The sequence below is a fragment of the Gopherus flavomarginatus genome, chromosome 2 (genome assembly GCF_025201925.1).
Source record: "Gopherus flavomarginatus isolate rGopFla2 chromosome 2, rGopFla2.mat.asm, whole genome shotgun sequence".
Taxonomy (NCBI): domain Eukaryota; kingdom Metazoa; phylum Chordata; order Testudines; family Testudinidae; genus Gopherus; species Gopherus flavomarginatus.
The window spans coordinates 240,821,842-240,835,613 of NC_066618.1; the positions used below are offsets into that span (position 1 = coordinate 240,821,842).

The following is a 13,772-nucleotide window of genomic DNA, read 5'->3' on the forward strand; positions in this document are numbered from 1 at the left end:
AGCCCTGCCACCCACGTCTGAAGTCAAAGCCTGAGCAACCTAGCTTCACAGGGCCCCCGTGGTGTGGGATCCCAGGGAATTGCCCTACTTGCTACCTCCCAATGCTGGCTCTGCAGGTGAACTGTGTACTGTATGCAGAAAAACAGCTGTTGTGGTACAGGTGGGTCGTGGAGTTTTTATAGCATGGAGGGGGGAGGGAGGGGCTCAGAAAGAAAAAAGGTTGAGAACCCCGGTTTTATAGCATCTGGCTATTCAGAATTCTTAACCGGAGTTTCATACCTCATAATCACAAAATGTATGGTAACTGATTAAAGTAACTAAACAGAGACACTTCATCCAAACTTTTCCAGTAATGTTTTCCCCTCTGGTAACCTTTGTAAGGTTCAGACGCAACTTACAGAAGTCCATCACAGACATGGCACAATCAACAAAGTTTAAAAAAAGTAAATTCAATTACAGATATCTAATGCTTCAAACAAGACCAGGTTACCTGATTTAAAAATTAAAAGTCATAAACCCAGTTTCTTTTACTTAAAGTGAATCTTAATGGCCAGGAAAGTAGACAAACTGAGAGTATCAGAGACAGAAGTTCTGTTTTTAATCATGGAACATACTTAGTATGGGCAGCAATATCATCAACATGCTTGAAATTCTGTTTTGGAGGTGATATTTGTGTGATGGAGAGGACAGCTCATTCTCTGTGGTCATTTAATTCTTGACCAAAAAGGATGCCCTTTTGCAGTAGATAGACCAAACTATTAACAAAGGGACAGAGATCACCAATTCACTTCACATAAACCATTGAAAAGCCAATTGGCTTCTTCATTTGGTTTCTACCAATTTTGGTGACCTCTGAACCTGGAAAGCTGATGCGAAAGAGTCCCTATTCCATTAGTAATCCAATGAGCCTTTAAGTATCTCCACCCACGCCTTTCACATGGTAAGTGAAAAAGCACGTATTCTTGTGCACCACTTAACCAACAAACATTCTGAAGTAGTCCAGGGCAAAACTGATGTGCCACTATGGTTTGCTGTTTCATCGTAACTGTCCACTATGTGGACATTTTTGCAGACATTTGAGGTTTTCCATTCAGGTTGTGCTCGATTAGGACTTTAGATACATACAGGATGCATCTGTAATTATCCCTACCTTGATTATGTTACACATAAATACGTCCAATTAATTAAATAAGTTAACAAAAATAGGAAACAGTATTTGAATTCTTACCTGCGCTATTGTTCCCTAAAGTTCCTTGATTTCCTATCATCCCTTGACTGCCCATCATTCCTGGCTGAGGTATCACTGAATATGGACTACTGTTTCTTATCGGTGGGAAAGGTCCTGAACCTGATGGGTTTTGTAATGTGATGTCGAGTGGTAAATTCTGGTTTGGTAATAACCTGCCCAGTTGTCCTGCCCGTGGGTTATTAAAAGCTAGACCAGAGAGAGAGGAAAAGTGAAAAAAACAAAGTTAGAAGAAGAGAAACTTAACTTATAAAAATACACTCTTCAAACAGAGGGGTTGAGATATACAGTGTTGCATGAGCATATCACTCCGTAGCTGTATTGGATATACTCCATCCAGACAGCATTACAAAAAATGCGAGGAAGGACAGGTAGTGATTTGTATTTTAAATAGTAAATGATGTAAAGTTAAAATAATTTACTGAAGTACAACTACAGCATAGGTGTACTAACACATGACGTGTGCTTCACTGCCAAACAACCATATCCCTAAAAGGACTGTGGCTGAAAACAGAAGTGCAGATGTCAGCCTGAGGCAAAACTTATGAAATTCAGAGTTTGATAAGCTTCACAACTTTCTCCATATAAACTGTATCCCTTAAGGCACCAAAATCCATGAAGAAGGCCTCTAGCTGTATGTGGTCATTTGCTGATACTGTTACTATCCCTCCTTATATAGAATTTTAATTTTTTTGCCAAGAGTGAACACCTGTACTTTCAAGGTTCAGTTACAATTATTTCAGGCTGAAGTCTTAGTATTATACCACCAGTTACAACAAAACTACCAGGAAAATAGTCTTCCTTAAGTTCACTTCTAACTACTTAACAAGTACATCTGAATTTCAAGAGATTCCAACACATCTTATTTCTTAAAGAAACTTACTTGCCCATTACCCTCACCTTTTCTGTGAATCTATTCCTCTGCTGAGGCTAATTTTAAAATAATTTTTGCTTTAAAAATCAGCCTCAACAGAGAAAAATGCATATAGATTTCATTAGAAAGGTGAATGTCAACTCTTCAAAAGAAAACAACTCAGGGATGGTCATTCTTTGAGAGATTTTTAAAAGGACAGCAACTACTTCCTAGAATCTACTCACGTTGTTCCCAGCCGTGCTCTGTAGACCCTCTTGCTATCACTGGTACTGGCTCCTCCTTTCTTGTTACCACACATAATGCTAAAATACATTAAATATTTCCCTACAATTATTTTTCCATATAAACATTTTCAGCAACTGCCCCAGGGATAGTCACTGACTATGAATGGCAAGAAGTCATCCACAAAACAACTTCTTTATTTTGATGGACCCACGCTATAAGAAAGCTAGAGAACTTATTTACTCCAGACTATAGTACAGACACTTTTAAATCTGAGAATTCAGATGAAGTATTATGAAGCTAGTTTAAAAAATCTAAAACATCTTACTACAAAAGGTGTCTAACTTGTCTTTCCTCTTTATTGTGTCATATGACAGGAAGCACCTGTGTGAATTATTTTCTTCTGATATTTCAAATTCTTTGCAGTAAACTCTTCTGTATAAACCTAAGGTGAGTCTAAATTTTGCCAACAGGACCTCAGTCCTGACCATCAGATCCTGAAACACCATATTTAACATCAGTACAAACAAACCAACCAAGTCTGATTACCAGAGAGACCAACTGGCCCTACTGATTTAAGATGGGTGCATACCACAAAGTCCAGCTCAGAACTGAGCCAAAACCTGACTTCAGTAGCAATCCTAGCACACGTGCACTCTGAGCCAGCAAAGGCTTGAAATAATGCAGACACGGAGAGAGTTGTTATGAATACAAACTTCTAATTAGCCAATGATAATAGAAAGGAAACACTAGTGTAGATGAAGTTATAATGGGGGTGGAGGTGAGGGAGAGGCCTTTTGCTGGCATAGCTTAATTTGCTCAGGGAATGAATATATATGAATGATGTGGGGAGGGATAGCTCAGTGGTTTGAGCATTGGCCTGCTAAACCCAGGGTTGTGAGTTCAATCTTTGAGGGGGGCATTTAGGGAACTGGGGTAAAAATCTGTTTGGGCATTGGTCCTGCTTTGAGTAGGGGGTTGGACTAGATGACCTCCTGAGTTCCCTTCCAACCCTGGTATTCTATGATTCTAAAACTCAGTATGACTTCTTGGCTCACAACTGCTTTGCTGTTGTGCTATTAGGAGCTCTGGTAACAGACTTAAAAGGTGCAGGTGTGACTGTGTTTCCAAGGTTCCTTTCTGCAATTTAATACAAAGAAACACTTAAAATACAATTTTATTTACATTACAAAGTAGAATCAAATAATAATAACATCTAATGGTCCTGTGAATTAAACAACTTTGGTACTGCATAGAGTTTGAGCAAGTCATGTCAAATACATGATTTGGCCTAAATAAGAGCTGAACGAAGTGTGATGTCAAAAGCAGACATTGAAGGGCTAATCTCCTAGTGAAAGGACAAAAGATAAGAGGTCTTTGATTTTGGGTCCTCATCCTGAGATACCTTAACCTCTGAAAATTTAAATCTTGGCTAGGAGAACCTTTTGGAAATGCACCTCCCTTTAAAAAGAGGTCAGGTAAGAGGAAGTAATGTCAGACAATGCAGACAGTTAACTCAGGAAAGCCACCAGGTGTCTGTACCACATGGGAGGGGACTGTCAGACCAGGTCTCACACAGGACGCTATTAATACTCAGGAAGCACAAAGACTTCTCTTTGAAATATGGACTGCCTAAGATAGTCTTCCTCCACTTACCAAAGTGAGTATATTAAACATATACACTGTTTAAACCACATCTACACCATGACACAAATTGACCCAAGGCAGAGCATTCACAAGTACAAAAAAAATGTTAGTCTTAGCTCATGAAAAACAACTGTAAACTAAGAAATAAATTTGAAAATTGACTTCTTTGGCTTTTGTCACGTAATATATTACATTTAAATATAATGGTCAGTACTGTTAAGTGTATACCTAGCTTTTAAAAATAATGTTAAGAAAGATTTGATGGGTTAAAAATGTGAATTTACCTGATGGGACATGCCACTAGTCTTAAATAAATACGTGTTTAGAAAGTTTACAAAAATCCACAGAATAGTTCCAGTTTACTAAATAAATGAGTATTTTAATAATATGTCTAAAAACTATATTTAGGAGGTATTTAGAGCATAACCAGTCTATAAGGGTAAATATTTAAGCAGGATTTAAAAAACCAAACCAAAACCAAACTAAATAAAAAAACCAGGTTTACCTCAACCTTCATTTTTGATAACACTCTGACCTTACTTGCAGTAATTATTTTTCACAAACAGCTAAATATTTCACTTACAACATGTAATTTCACTTATAGGGACATTGTCAACTTGAAATTGAGTCAATTAAAAACAATTGGTTCAAATTCAGTGTAGGTATTACACCTGGCCATAAGTCCTCCTGCCAGTTTTGTAATTTTAGAAGCACATTTTCCTATTTATCCTAATAACCGCCCCTCCTCCCCCTTTTATTGTGAGAAACAGTAAAAACAACTATACAGAAAATGCTGTCAAATGTACAAAGTTAACAGGCTGGAAAAACAATAATATATTATTATCGTTATTTATAACAATAGCAGGTAAAATATTTTCAGACGTGTGAATTTTATTTTAAATTGAGAGTCCCTTTAACCCTTCAAAAGGACACCGACTTTCAGCACAGTGCAATATTTTGGTTCCAACTGATCAGGACAGCAGATGGTGCTGTTGTGTCAAAGCAGTTCTGAAATAGCTCAACTCAATACTTCACAGCCTAGCAGCCCCTGGGGCATCATTGCAAAACCTATATTTTCATCTGACAATTTCATACACTTGCATGACCAGTTATAACACAAACTCACTGCTCTGTGAAATCCTCATTGCTGGTTTCTGGGTTCCAACAGATGTGCCAGGGCTGTTTTCACCTGTGAGCTGCATGAGGTCATTGATGATGGCTTGCTTGTCAACTGATCCAGCTGCAGCACCGGGCCGGGTATCTGGGAAAAGCTGTGGTAACTGACTATTCTGTAGATCATCCAGAATCTCCTCCAAATTATCCAACTCACTGCCCGGCTGCAATGAAAATATAGCACAGTTTGTTCTCCATATGAACAGTAGAAAGGGTCCAATCATAGCTCTTAGAGCCAGTGGAACACTGAGAGAAGAGTGAATACCTGTACTGCCTGAGAGGCATTAGGTATTGTCTCAAAGGAGCCTGGTGAAGCAAGTGGGGGGACTCACTATACCTGTAGAAAAGGGGTAGGGTGCACTCCCTCCAGTGTTTGCCACACATAGCCAGTCAGCCCAACCATCCCTGTTTAGGTTACTTAACTGTGACAAGAGTAAGAGCTGTCCCCTTGGGTACAGCAAATTGGGGTGACCGCTCCGGGCCCTAAGTTTTGGGGGGCCCTGAGGGCCAGTGTGATTGGCCGGTGCAGTCGGTCCCAGAATTGACTGATTCATCACTTCCACCTGCACCCCCTAGGGACGGCCCTGCCAAGAGTACTGGAACTTGTCTCTCAGCTGAGGATCAGAGGGCCTCATGCACAGGTGAACTGTGTACTGTTCCCCCAGCACCAAGGCAATGATAATTTGGCACAGAGAGAGAGAGAGAGAGAGAGAGGGTTCACAGTGGTGGCAAGGATGCCGATTTGTGTAGATATAACAAATAATAAAGTCCTCACAATCATATTGCTACTCTTTTTACAACTAAGACACACTATAGAAAAATTACTTTATATTTGACTAACAAACCCTCAACATTCATATTTTCCTTGTTAAGCTTAAAAACAGCATACTGTGCATGAGCTAAACATTAAATCTATGTAGAAATTAAATTCTAAAGAAATTGGCAATAAAATGAAGTGCTGTATATTAAACAGCTGCGAATTAGTTACTAGATTTAGGAGTCTATCTTGCTCTAGTTATGAATACAACTCCCAAGAACATCAGTGGGAATTACCTATCTGCAAGCAAGAAAAGAACAGACCTCTAATTAGACATCTACAACTAAGTTCAGTTTACTCAAAAAACCTCCAGAAAATTAAAATAAAAAAAAACCCACAAAATTTGAACAGTGCGTTTTTCTTGGAGGTGTCCATTTCATAGATTTTAACATTGCTTAAATCCTTCTCTTCCATCCTTGAACATACGTAGTTAAAATTCTTCACACACAAACTTTGAAAATTGTTAAATATTACGACCTCCTATTCTAGCATTTTCACCACGGAAGACTTTAAAATCTTTGGATATATTTTGTATCACAGCATATATACAAGGCTTCTATCAGGATCCGGACCTTTCTTAGGCATTGTACAAACACAGAATACAGATGCAGTCACAAAAAATATATGAAGGGTGGGGAATACAAAAACAGACACACACTCACCTTTTATATACAATTCTTAATGTAATATTTCCTCCTTTACTATTCCTCTAAATTGTAAGCCTATACACTTATTGCTAGATTTCTTGTAGGTGAACCACAAATTACTACCCTCTCCTCCTCCAATTCCCAGCCACAGTCTTTTAGATCAGTTCAGGGAGCATGAGCCACACAAAAGGTGTGGTGTGAAAGAAGGGGCGGGGGGGTCAAATTTGGGAGATATAGACAGGAGCGTGGTCGAGGCTGGCACAATTGGCCTGGCTGAGTGGGTGGGTAGCAATGTGATAAGAGATGGAGCATTAGTAAGGAACGCACAGCTCTGAAGAGCCTTGAACTTGTTATGGAGGAAGTTGATGAAGAGATACAAATATGGGGCAGACAAGGAAGTTGGTTTTAGAAGCTGCATTTTATATGAATTTAGGGGCAGAGAGGAGAAGGTTGAAAGAGTCATGAAGGGACCAATGATGGGCATCATAAATATCAGAAGGATGATACAGTATTATTTTGGAGAATTAAGACATATGGCCTTCATTAAATAAAATTTGTAAAGTAGGGGGGAAAGTCTTGCATGTGCAAGTTGTATTTTTGTTCTTTTAACACTTTGGCTACTATAATTCTCAGTTATATAACAGGCATAACAAAAGCTAGGGAAGAAAACATTGGATCCAATTTAGCCACAAAATGCCACTCTTCTCTAGAAGATATTTTCATCTCCCCTGAGGAAGTGGCAATGAAAAATCTGCTAAAGAAAGGCCAACGATAACAGATGTCTTATAACTAGCTAACAATCCCTTTTTCTTGTAATCAGTGTTGCTGCTTTATTTTCACTTTTAACTGAGAAAAATTTTCAGAATTACCAGGTCAGTTTCAAAGAGAAAAACAAGACACTACTGTTAGGGCCAAATTCTCCCCTCACATGCATAAAAAACCCTTTGATATCCACCCTCAAATGGCACCACATGTGAAGAAATTGGTGCAAAAAATCTTTAATTGGCTGCTTTTCATAGGATTTCTCCACTGATTTTAATTCTGTACTCAACTTACTTCATGGCCTAGTTTGACCTTCAGGTAGGGTACAAGGCACACCTTAAACTCCCTATGTAACAACAATTTCAAAAGTGCTGTTCCTGATACAGCTCTGATGATCACAAGAGAGTCAAACCATGTACACAAAACCTATCTTTACAACAAAGCAAGGACACTAAACCCCACAAAGTACTAACCCAGTCATGCTTAAAAATGGTCACAAGTATTTTACAAAGCACTTTTCCAGACTGTACTGTATGGATGAACAGTGTTCCAAAGCTGAAATTAACTTTGTTTTCGTCCACTCCACTAATACTAATGTTTCTTTTGTAAAAATAGATGCTATTTCATCTTAAGCATTTAAACAGTTTCAAAATATATTGGTCTATAAGTACTACTGTATCAAATTTAACCCCTGCTAAGTCCTTCCATTTATCTTAATGGAATTTGGATCAGGCCCTAAATATTTCATAGTCAACCTTTTTGTGGTTCCCCTCTTGTCTGCCGAGGGCAACAAGGCCAGGTTGCATTTCTTCTCATCATTCATGAGGACAATATCCTATTTCCCCCACTATCATGTGAAAGCCGCCAGTAGGAACCTTTTTAAAAAATTGGGATTTTCATGCTGGGAGGAACTTTAAAATATATTGTTCCTTAAAACCATAAAGCTGACTGTTTATTATTTGTTTAGCATAGACAACATGCTCATTGCAGTACAACATACAAAAATAAAAAGTCTCTGTCCCAAACAGGTTATAAGTTAAAAGACACAGAGAAGACAAATGACTGGGGAGTGAGGTTGGGAAGGAGGGAGAATGTTTGTGGGGGATGATTTAGGGGTGTTCCCATTCATTATTGTAACAAACTTAAATCTAAGGATGCATACGCTCATAAAATGAAGGTTGTGGAGCTAAGAAAACTTGGCTCTCTCTGTTCTCTCTCTCTCCCCCTTTCTTCTGCCAGCAGCACCACCTCCCTTCTGCATTTCTTCACTCTCTAAACTCTGGAATACAATGTTTCGATCCTGCCTCCAGCCCATGCAGGAGCCTGCCTGATCCTCAACAGCCAGACTTCTTTAGCTGCCTTATACTTTAGAACAGAGCTGCTTCTGATCTCTACCAGGAAATCCCCACCCCAGTCATAGGGAAACAAGGGTCGAGCAGCGGAGTAAGCAGAGCGGAGTAAGATGATAAACTGGGCTGGGGTGGGATTGACCCTGCCCCGGAGTCCTAACTCTAGTCCCTTTCTTTCCTACACAGCATTCCCTAGCATCTTTCCCTGCAAGCCAGGAACGTGGTGGTCCCTGGGGCTTGTCAATATGAGGACACTCAGGAAAGTTAAGATGAATTAACTAAAGCTGTGATGTTATAGGCATAAGTTATAACATATTTTAACCTCAGACTCATAGACTTTAAAGCCAAAAGGGACCATCGTGATTATCTGTTTGACCTGCTGCACATTGTAAGCCACAGAACCTCACCCACCCACTCCTGTAATAGACCCCTGACCTCTGCCTGAGCTCCTGAAGTCCTCAAATCATGATTTAAAGACTTCAAATTACAGAGAATCCACAATTTACACCTGCAAGTGACCCATGCTCCATGCTGCAGAGGAAGGTAAAACCCCCCCACAAGGTCTCTGTCAATCTGACCCATGGGAAAATTCTTCTCTGACCTCAAATATGTTGATCAGTTAGACCCTGAGCATGTGGGCAAGACACCCCAGCCAGAAACCTGGGAAAGAATTCTCTATAGTAACTCAGAGCCCTCCCCAGCTAATGTCACATCACTGGTCACTAGATATTTGCTGCTAGCATACCATTGTATGCAGTTTCAACATATCATATTCCCTCCATAAACTTACCAAGCTCAGTCTTGAAGCCAGTTAATTTTTTTTGCCCCCTCTGCTCCCCTGGGAAGGCTGTTGCAGAACTTCACTTCTGTGATAGTTAGAAATCTTCACCTAATTTCAAGCCTACATTTGTTGATGGCCAGTTTATATGTATTTATTCTCCTCTGGAATAAATCTGGAATAATGCGTTGCTATTTTTCCTGTGATCTGAGAAAACCCTCAATGAAACATAAATATCTTCAATGGCGGCATACATGCTTCCCTTCCTGGTTGGTCCTGCAGTTGTCATCATTATAGGCCCATGCCCTAGTCTGTTCCTATGTAAAGGATTGTGTTGCCACAAATTTTACATTGTGTCAAGTATCAGAGGGGTAGCTGTGTTAGTCTGGATCTGTAAAAAGCAACAAAGAGTCCTGTGGCACCTTAAAGACTAACAGATGTATTGGCGCATAAGCTTTCGTGGGTGAATGCGTGCGTCTGGCGAAGTGGGCATTCACCCACGAAAGCTTATGCGCCAATACATCTGTTAGTCTTTAAGGTGCCATGAGACAATTTGTTAAATTTTACATTGTTACTTCTTGGCAGGCCCAGAGGATCAAAAGATGGAGGAGATAGAATGTCAGGGACCCAAATATTTAATTTATCAAGCAGTGACTTTTGTAAGTAGGAAATGAGGTAACGGATAAAAGAAAAAGATACAGTAAATACTGTACATGTAAAGCTTTTAGTCTTAGAATGCTGACAAGCCCAGAGGTGTTTTACATCTTCTGGAGCTTGTCTGCATCAGACATTCAGGAAACTTAAGACAAATTAACTCATGCACATTAACTTCATAGCATTAGTTAAAGTGCATTAAACCTCTGTGTGGATGCTGTCATTCAGAAGTAAAGTGGCCATAGTTTTCTGTAGTTAGAGAAGATTTAAGATCATCTGAATGAGAGTATCAGATGAGGTATTTCCAGTAGAGACAGGGAAATATCATTATACAAGGCACTGGTGAGACCTCATCTGGAATACCGTGTGCAATTCTGGTCTCCCATATTTAAGAAAGATGAATTCAAACTGGAACAGGTGCAGAGAAGGGCTACTAGAATGATCCGAGGAATGGAAAACCTACCTTATGAGAGGAGACTCGAAGAGCTTGGCTTGTTTAGCCTAACCAAAAGAGGCCTATGGGGAGATACCATTGCTGTCTATAAACACATCACAGGGATAAGAACCGGGAGGGAGAGGAGTTAAAGCGCCAGTGTGGACACTAGAAAGGATGGTTTTGGTTAAGGAAGAGGACTGGGACTTGTAAGCTTTGGGCTCACTTCCTGGCCCTGCCACAGAATGCCTGTGTAATCTCTTTCTGTGCCTTGTGATGATCAATTTGTCAATGTTTGTGAGGTTTCCTGATACTAGTGATGGAGACTACATAAGTACAATATCTATATAAAAAGAGAGACAAGTTATTCTGGCTGATTAGTATGTGCAGTGAGGGAGAGACAATGTGGTCCACTGGTTAAAATAGGGGACTACAAATAAGGTCACCTGGGTTCTATTTCCTACTATGTATGCCAGTAGTTACTGTGTGACGTTGGATAAGCCACTTCACTCCTGCGTTCCTCATTTTCTTCTTTTCAGAGCACTTTGAGCGTATATCATGAAAGGTATTTTATAAATGCAAAGCACCTTGTGCATCTTGAAAAAATCAATTGTTACTGAAGGACATTAAGTTTTAAAACAATATTTGAAGATCTGTGCATATTTGCATATTTAGTTACAACAGCAAATAAGCATTGTATAATCACCTTGTTTTTCAGGAACTCAAAGATTTGTAATGAGCAGTTTTAGTCACACACATATAGATGTAATTAGCAACTATCTTAACTCCTTTGTAGCATTTTAAACATTGTCCTCAGATTATTTGAAGGATTCAATAAGGTAAATATGAAACAAACACCAAGATAGATGCTGAAAAATGTAGTCATATTTATGATATAAGCAAAATCTCTTGAATAAATTATTTCAGTCCCAATAATATAGCTAATCAAACTGTTTCTTTTTTTTAATCACAGATTATGGAAATATTGCTCATATACCCAAAGTACAACATTTCTAGTTACATTCTGTTTTCATTTTCATGGAAAAAAGTGTTCATATTTTGACATTTGTATAGTTTACACCTTAGGCCACCTATATGGATATAATCTACAGCTCCTAGCTCTGCCAGGATATTTTCTGTCTACACTCCTCCAGATTTGGACCTGCCTGTGTCTTAAATATCTAGTAACAGAAACAACAGAACTGTCTGAACACCTAATGCTACTAAGTAACAATAAATGATGCCTTATGAAAATCTTTTGTTTTAGAAAACAAGTCGTCTTTTCTCACTCACCTCCCATAATTGCTTAAATTGGAATTGCAGGCCACTTAATAGTGTATAGGTAAAATAATCATCATCACGGGAAAAATGGTATATAGACACTGGAAATATTTTCCACTATTTGAGAAAGATTTCCTGTCAGTTGCTGGGTTCAGTAGACGTATATGTTTAAACACACTACCTAGAAGAATGCTATTTTTAGTATGGTGGTACACTTCAAAGCATTTCCTGTTCAGAAAGTGTTACACCAAAAATAAAAGGAGAAATCATAACGGCTCTTTTTGCATCAGACCAAAATGACTCCCCCTTACCCAGAAACCACTCTATTATGGGGTTGCTTAAAAACTTCCTGTGACATGGCACAATGAAATGAATAATTATTTAAAAATACAACATCCCTTTGGAGGGAGAAGTCTTAAATAAACCTGCACAGTAGGTAACACAAGCTAAAGGAGGTATACATATAAATACATATAAAGGAGGAAGAAGAGGGGGAGGGAAACGACACAGGAGGATGGAAGAATTTAGAACAGGAGTCTGTGTCCTAGTCTTGTATTAAATAGTTCCAGCTTTGATCTAAATTTGGGTAGTGAGCACTTCCTGTGAGAAACTGTTTTCCAACGCTGAAAAGTTTTTGATGCTAAAATATTTTCAGTGATTTTATAATTGGGGTAAAGTGGTTATTTATATAGAGTACTGGCTTGCAGTTAGATAAATGCCTACATTGTTCTATGCTCATCACCACTTCCTTTCCTACTCAATGCTGGATTTCACTTGGTTATTCTGGTCAAGGTTTCAGAGTCTTAAATAAGGTTTTGAAATTATCTTAAAAAAAAATATCTTCAGAGATTCAGCGTTCTTACAAAACAACTGCTGCCATTTAGGGTATTTTTGACATCTCCTTACTTGCCACTCAACTAAACTTCAGTATTGCCAACTCTTACGATTTTTTCATGAGTCTTGCAACATTTGGTGTTTTTCTTACAGCCTCAGCTCTGGTAGTCATGTGACTGAGAATCTCCGCTTTCACTATTATTTTTTTTTAAAAAAGAAGAAGTTTCTAGCTCCTATTGCTGTGGAGAAGAGCTTGAAAACAAGAATACTGTAGGCTGAAAAATCAAAAGGAAAAAAAACCCCAAATTTATTATTTTTAAAAGTCTCAAGAGTTTTTGGGTCCTGACATTTTTTTGATTACTTGGGATTGGCAATACTGAAACTTAAACTTCTTCACTGAAAGTTAGTATATTTTACACATTTAAATTTAGTGGATGGATACTTAGCACAAGTCTTTAAGCAATTTCCTCTCCACAAAATATATGCATTCACTATTGAATATGAAACTGAAATTTTAATTAGTGAAAAGGATAGCAACCGAGAAACAGGACAGTACCCTATTGCCTCTTTTAAGAGCACCAGCCATAAACATTCAAATAATTCTTCTAGCAACTACCAGATTGTATATTCTTGTGCTAGTTGAAACTTGGAAGGCCAAACTGAGTTCTTCCTTACATTCCAGTGTAAATCTGACATAATTCCATTGACCTCAGTGAATAACTCCTGATTTCCACTGGGATAACTAAGAACAGAATTTGGTTCGGTACATTTGAAGTGGTTTATTGTTGTCAGCTTGGTTTTAACATTCTGTACATCCATGATTTTTCTAACCTAATGAAGTATTAAGTTCTCATTTAGAATCCGATTGCTCCCATTCTAGCTATATTTAAGGCATTACAGAATATTAGCTGTATAGAGAACTGCATTAACATCCAGGCCCAAGGATTAATCACTAAGGAAATTAGTATAATTTGCTCAGTTTCCCTCCTGAAGGGTACGAAGGATTGAAAAATTATAGTCGCCCCTCAGGGATGGTAGCAGCTGTCAAGACTTAT

The 13,772-nt window shown here is 38.6% G+C and overlaps 1 protein-coding gene across 6 annotated transcripts in view; it reads right to left on the bottom strand.

Moving 5' to 3' along the window:
• NCOA2 (nuclear receptor coactivator 2) overlaps positions 1-13,772 on the bottom strand; it is a 271,000-nt gene that overhangs the window by 39,462 nt on the left and 217,766 nt on the right. For 5 of the 6 annotated variants that reach the window (XM_050940576.1, XM_050940572.1, XM_050940575.1 and 2 more), the window contains 2 exons: positions 5,116-5,326; positions 1,229-1,435 (listed from right to left, as the gene is read on the bottom strand). In XM_050940576.1, the coding sequence (XP_050796533.1) occupies positions 1,229-1,435; positions 5,116-5,326 (418 nt within the window). The remainder of the gene's footprint in view (positions 1-1,228; positions 1,436-5,115; positions 5,327-13,772) is intronic. The other variant, XM_050940578.1, reaches the window with a different exon arrangement.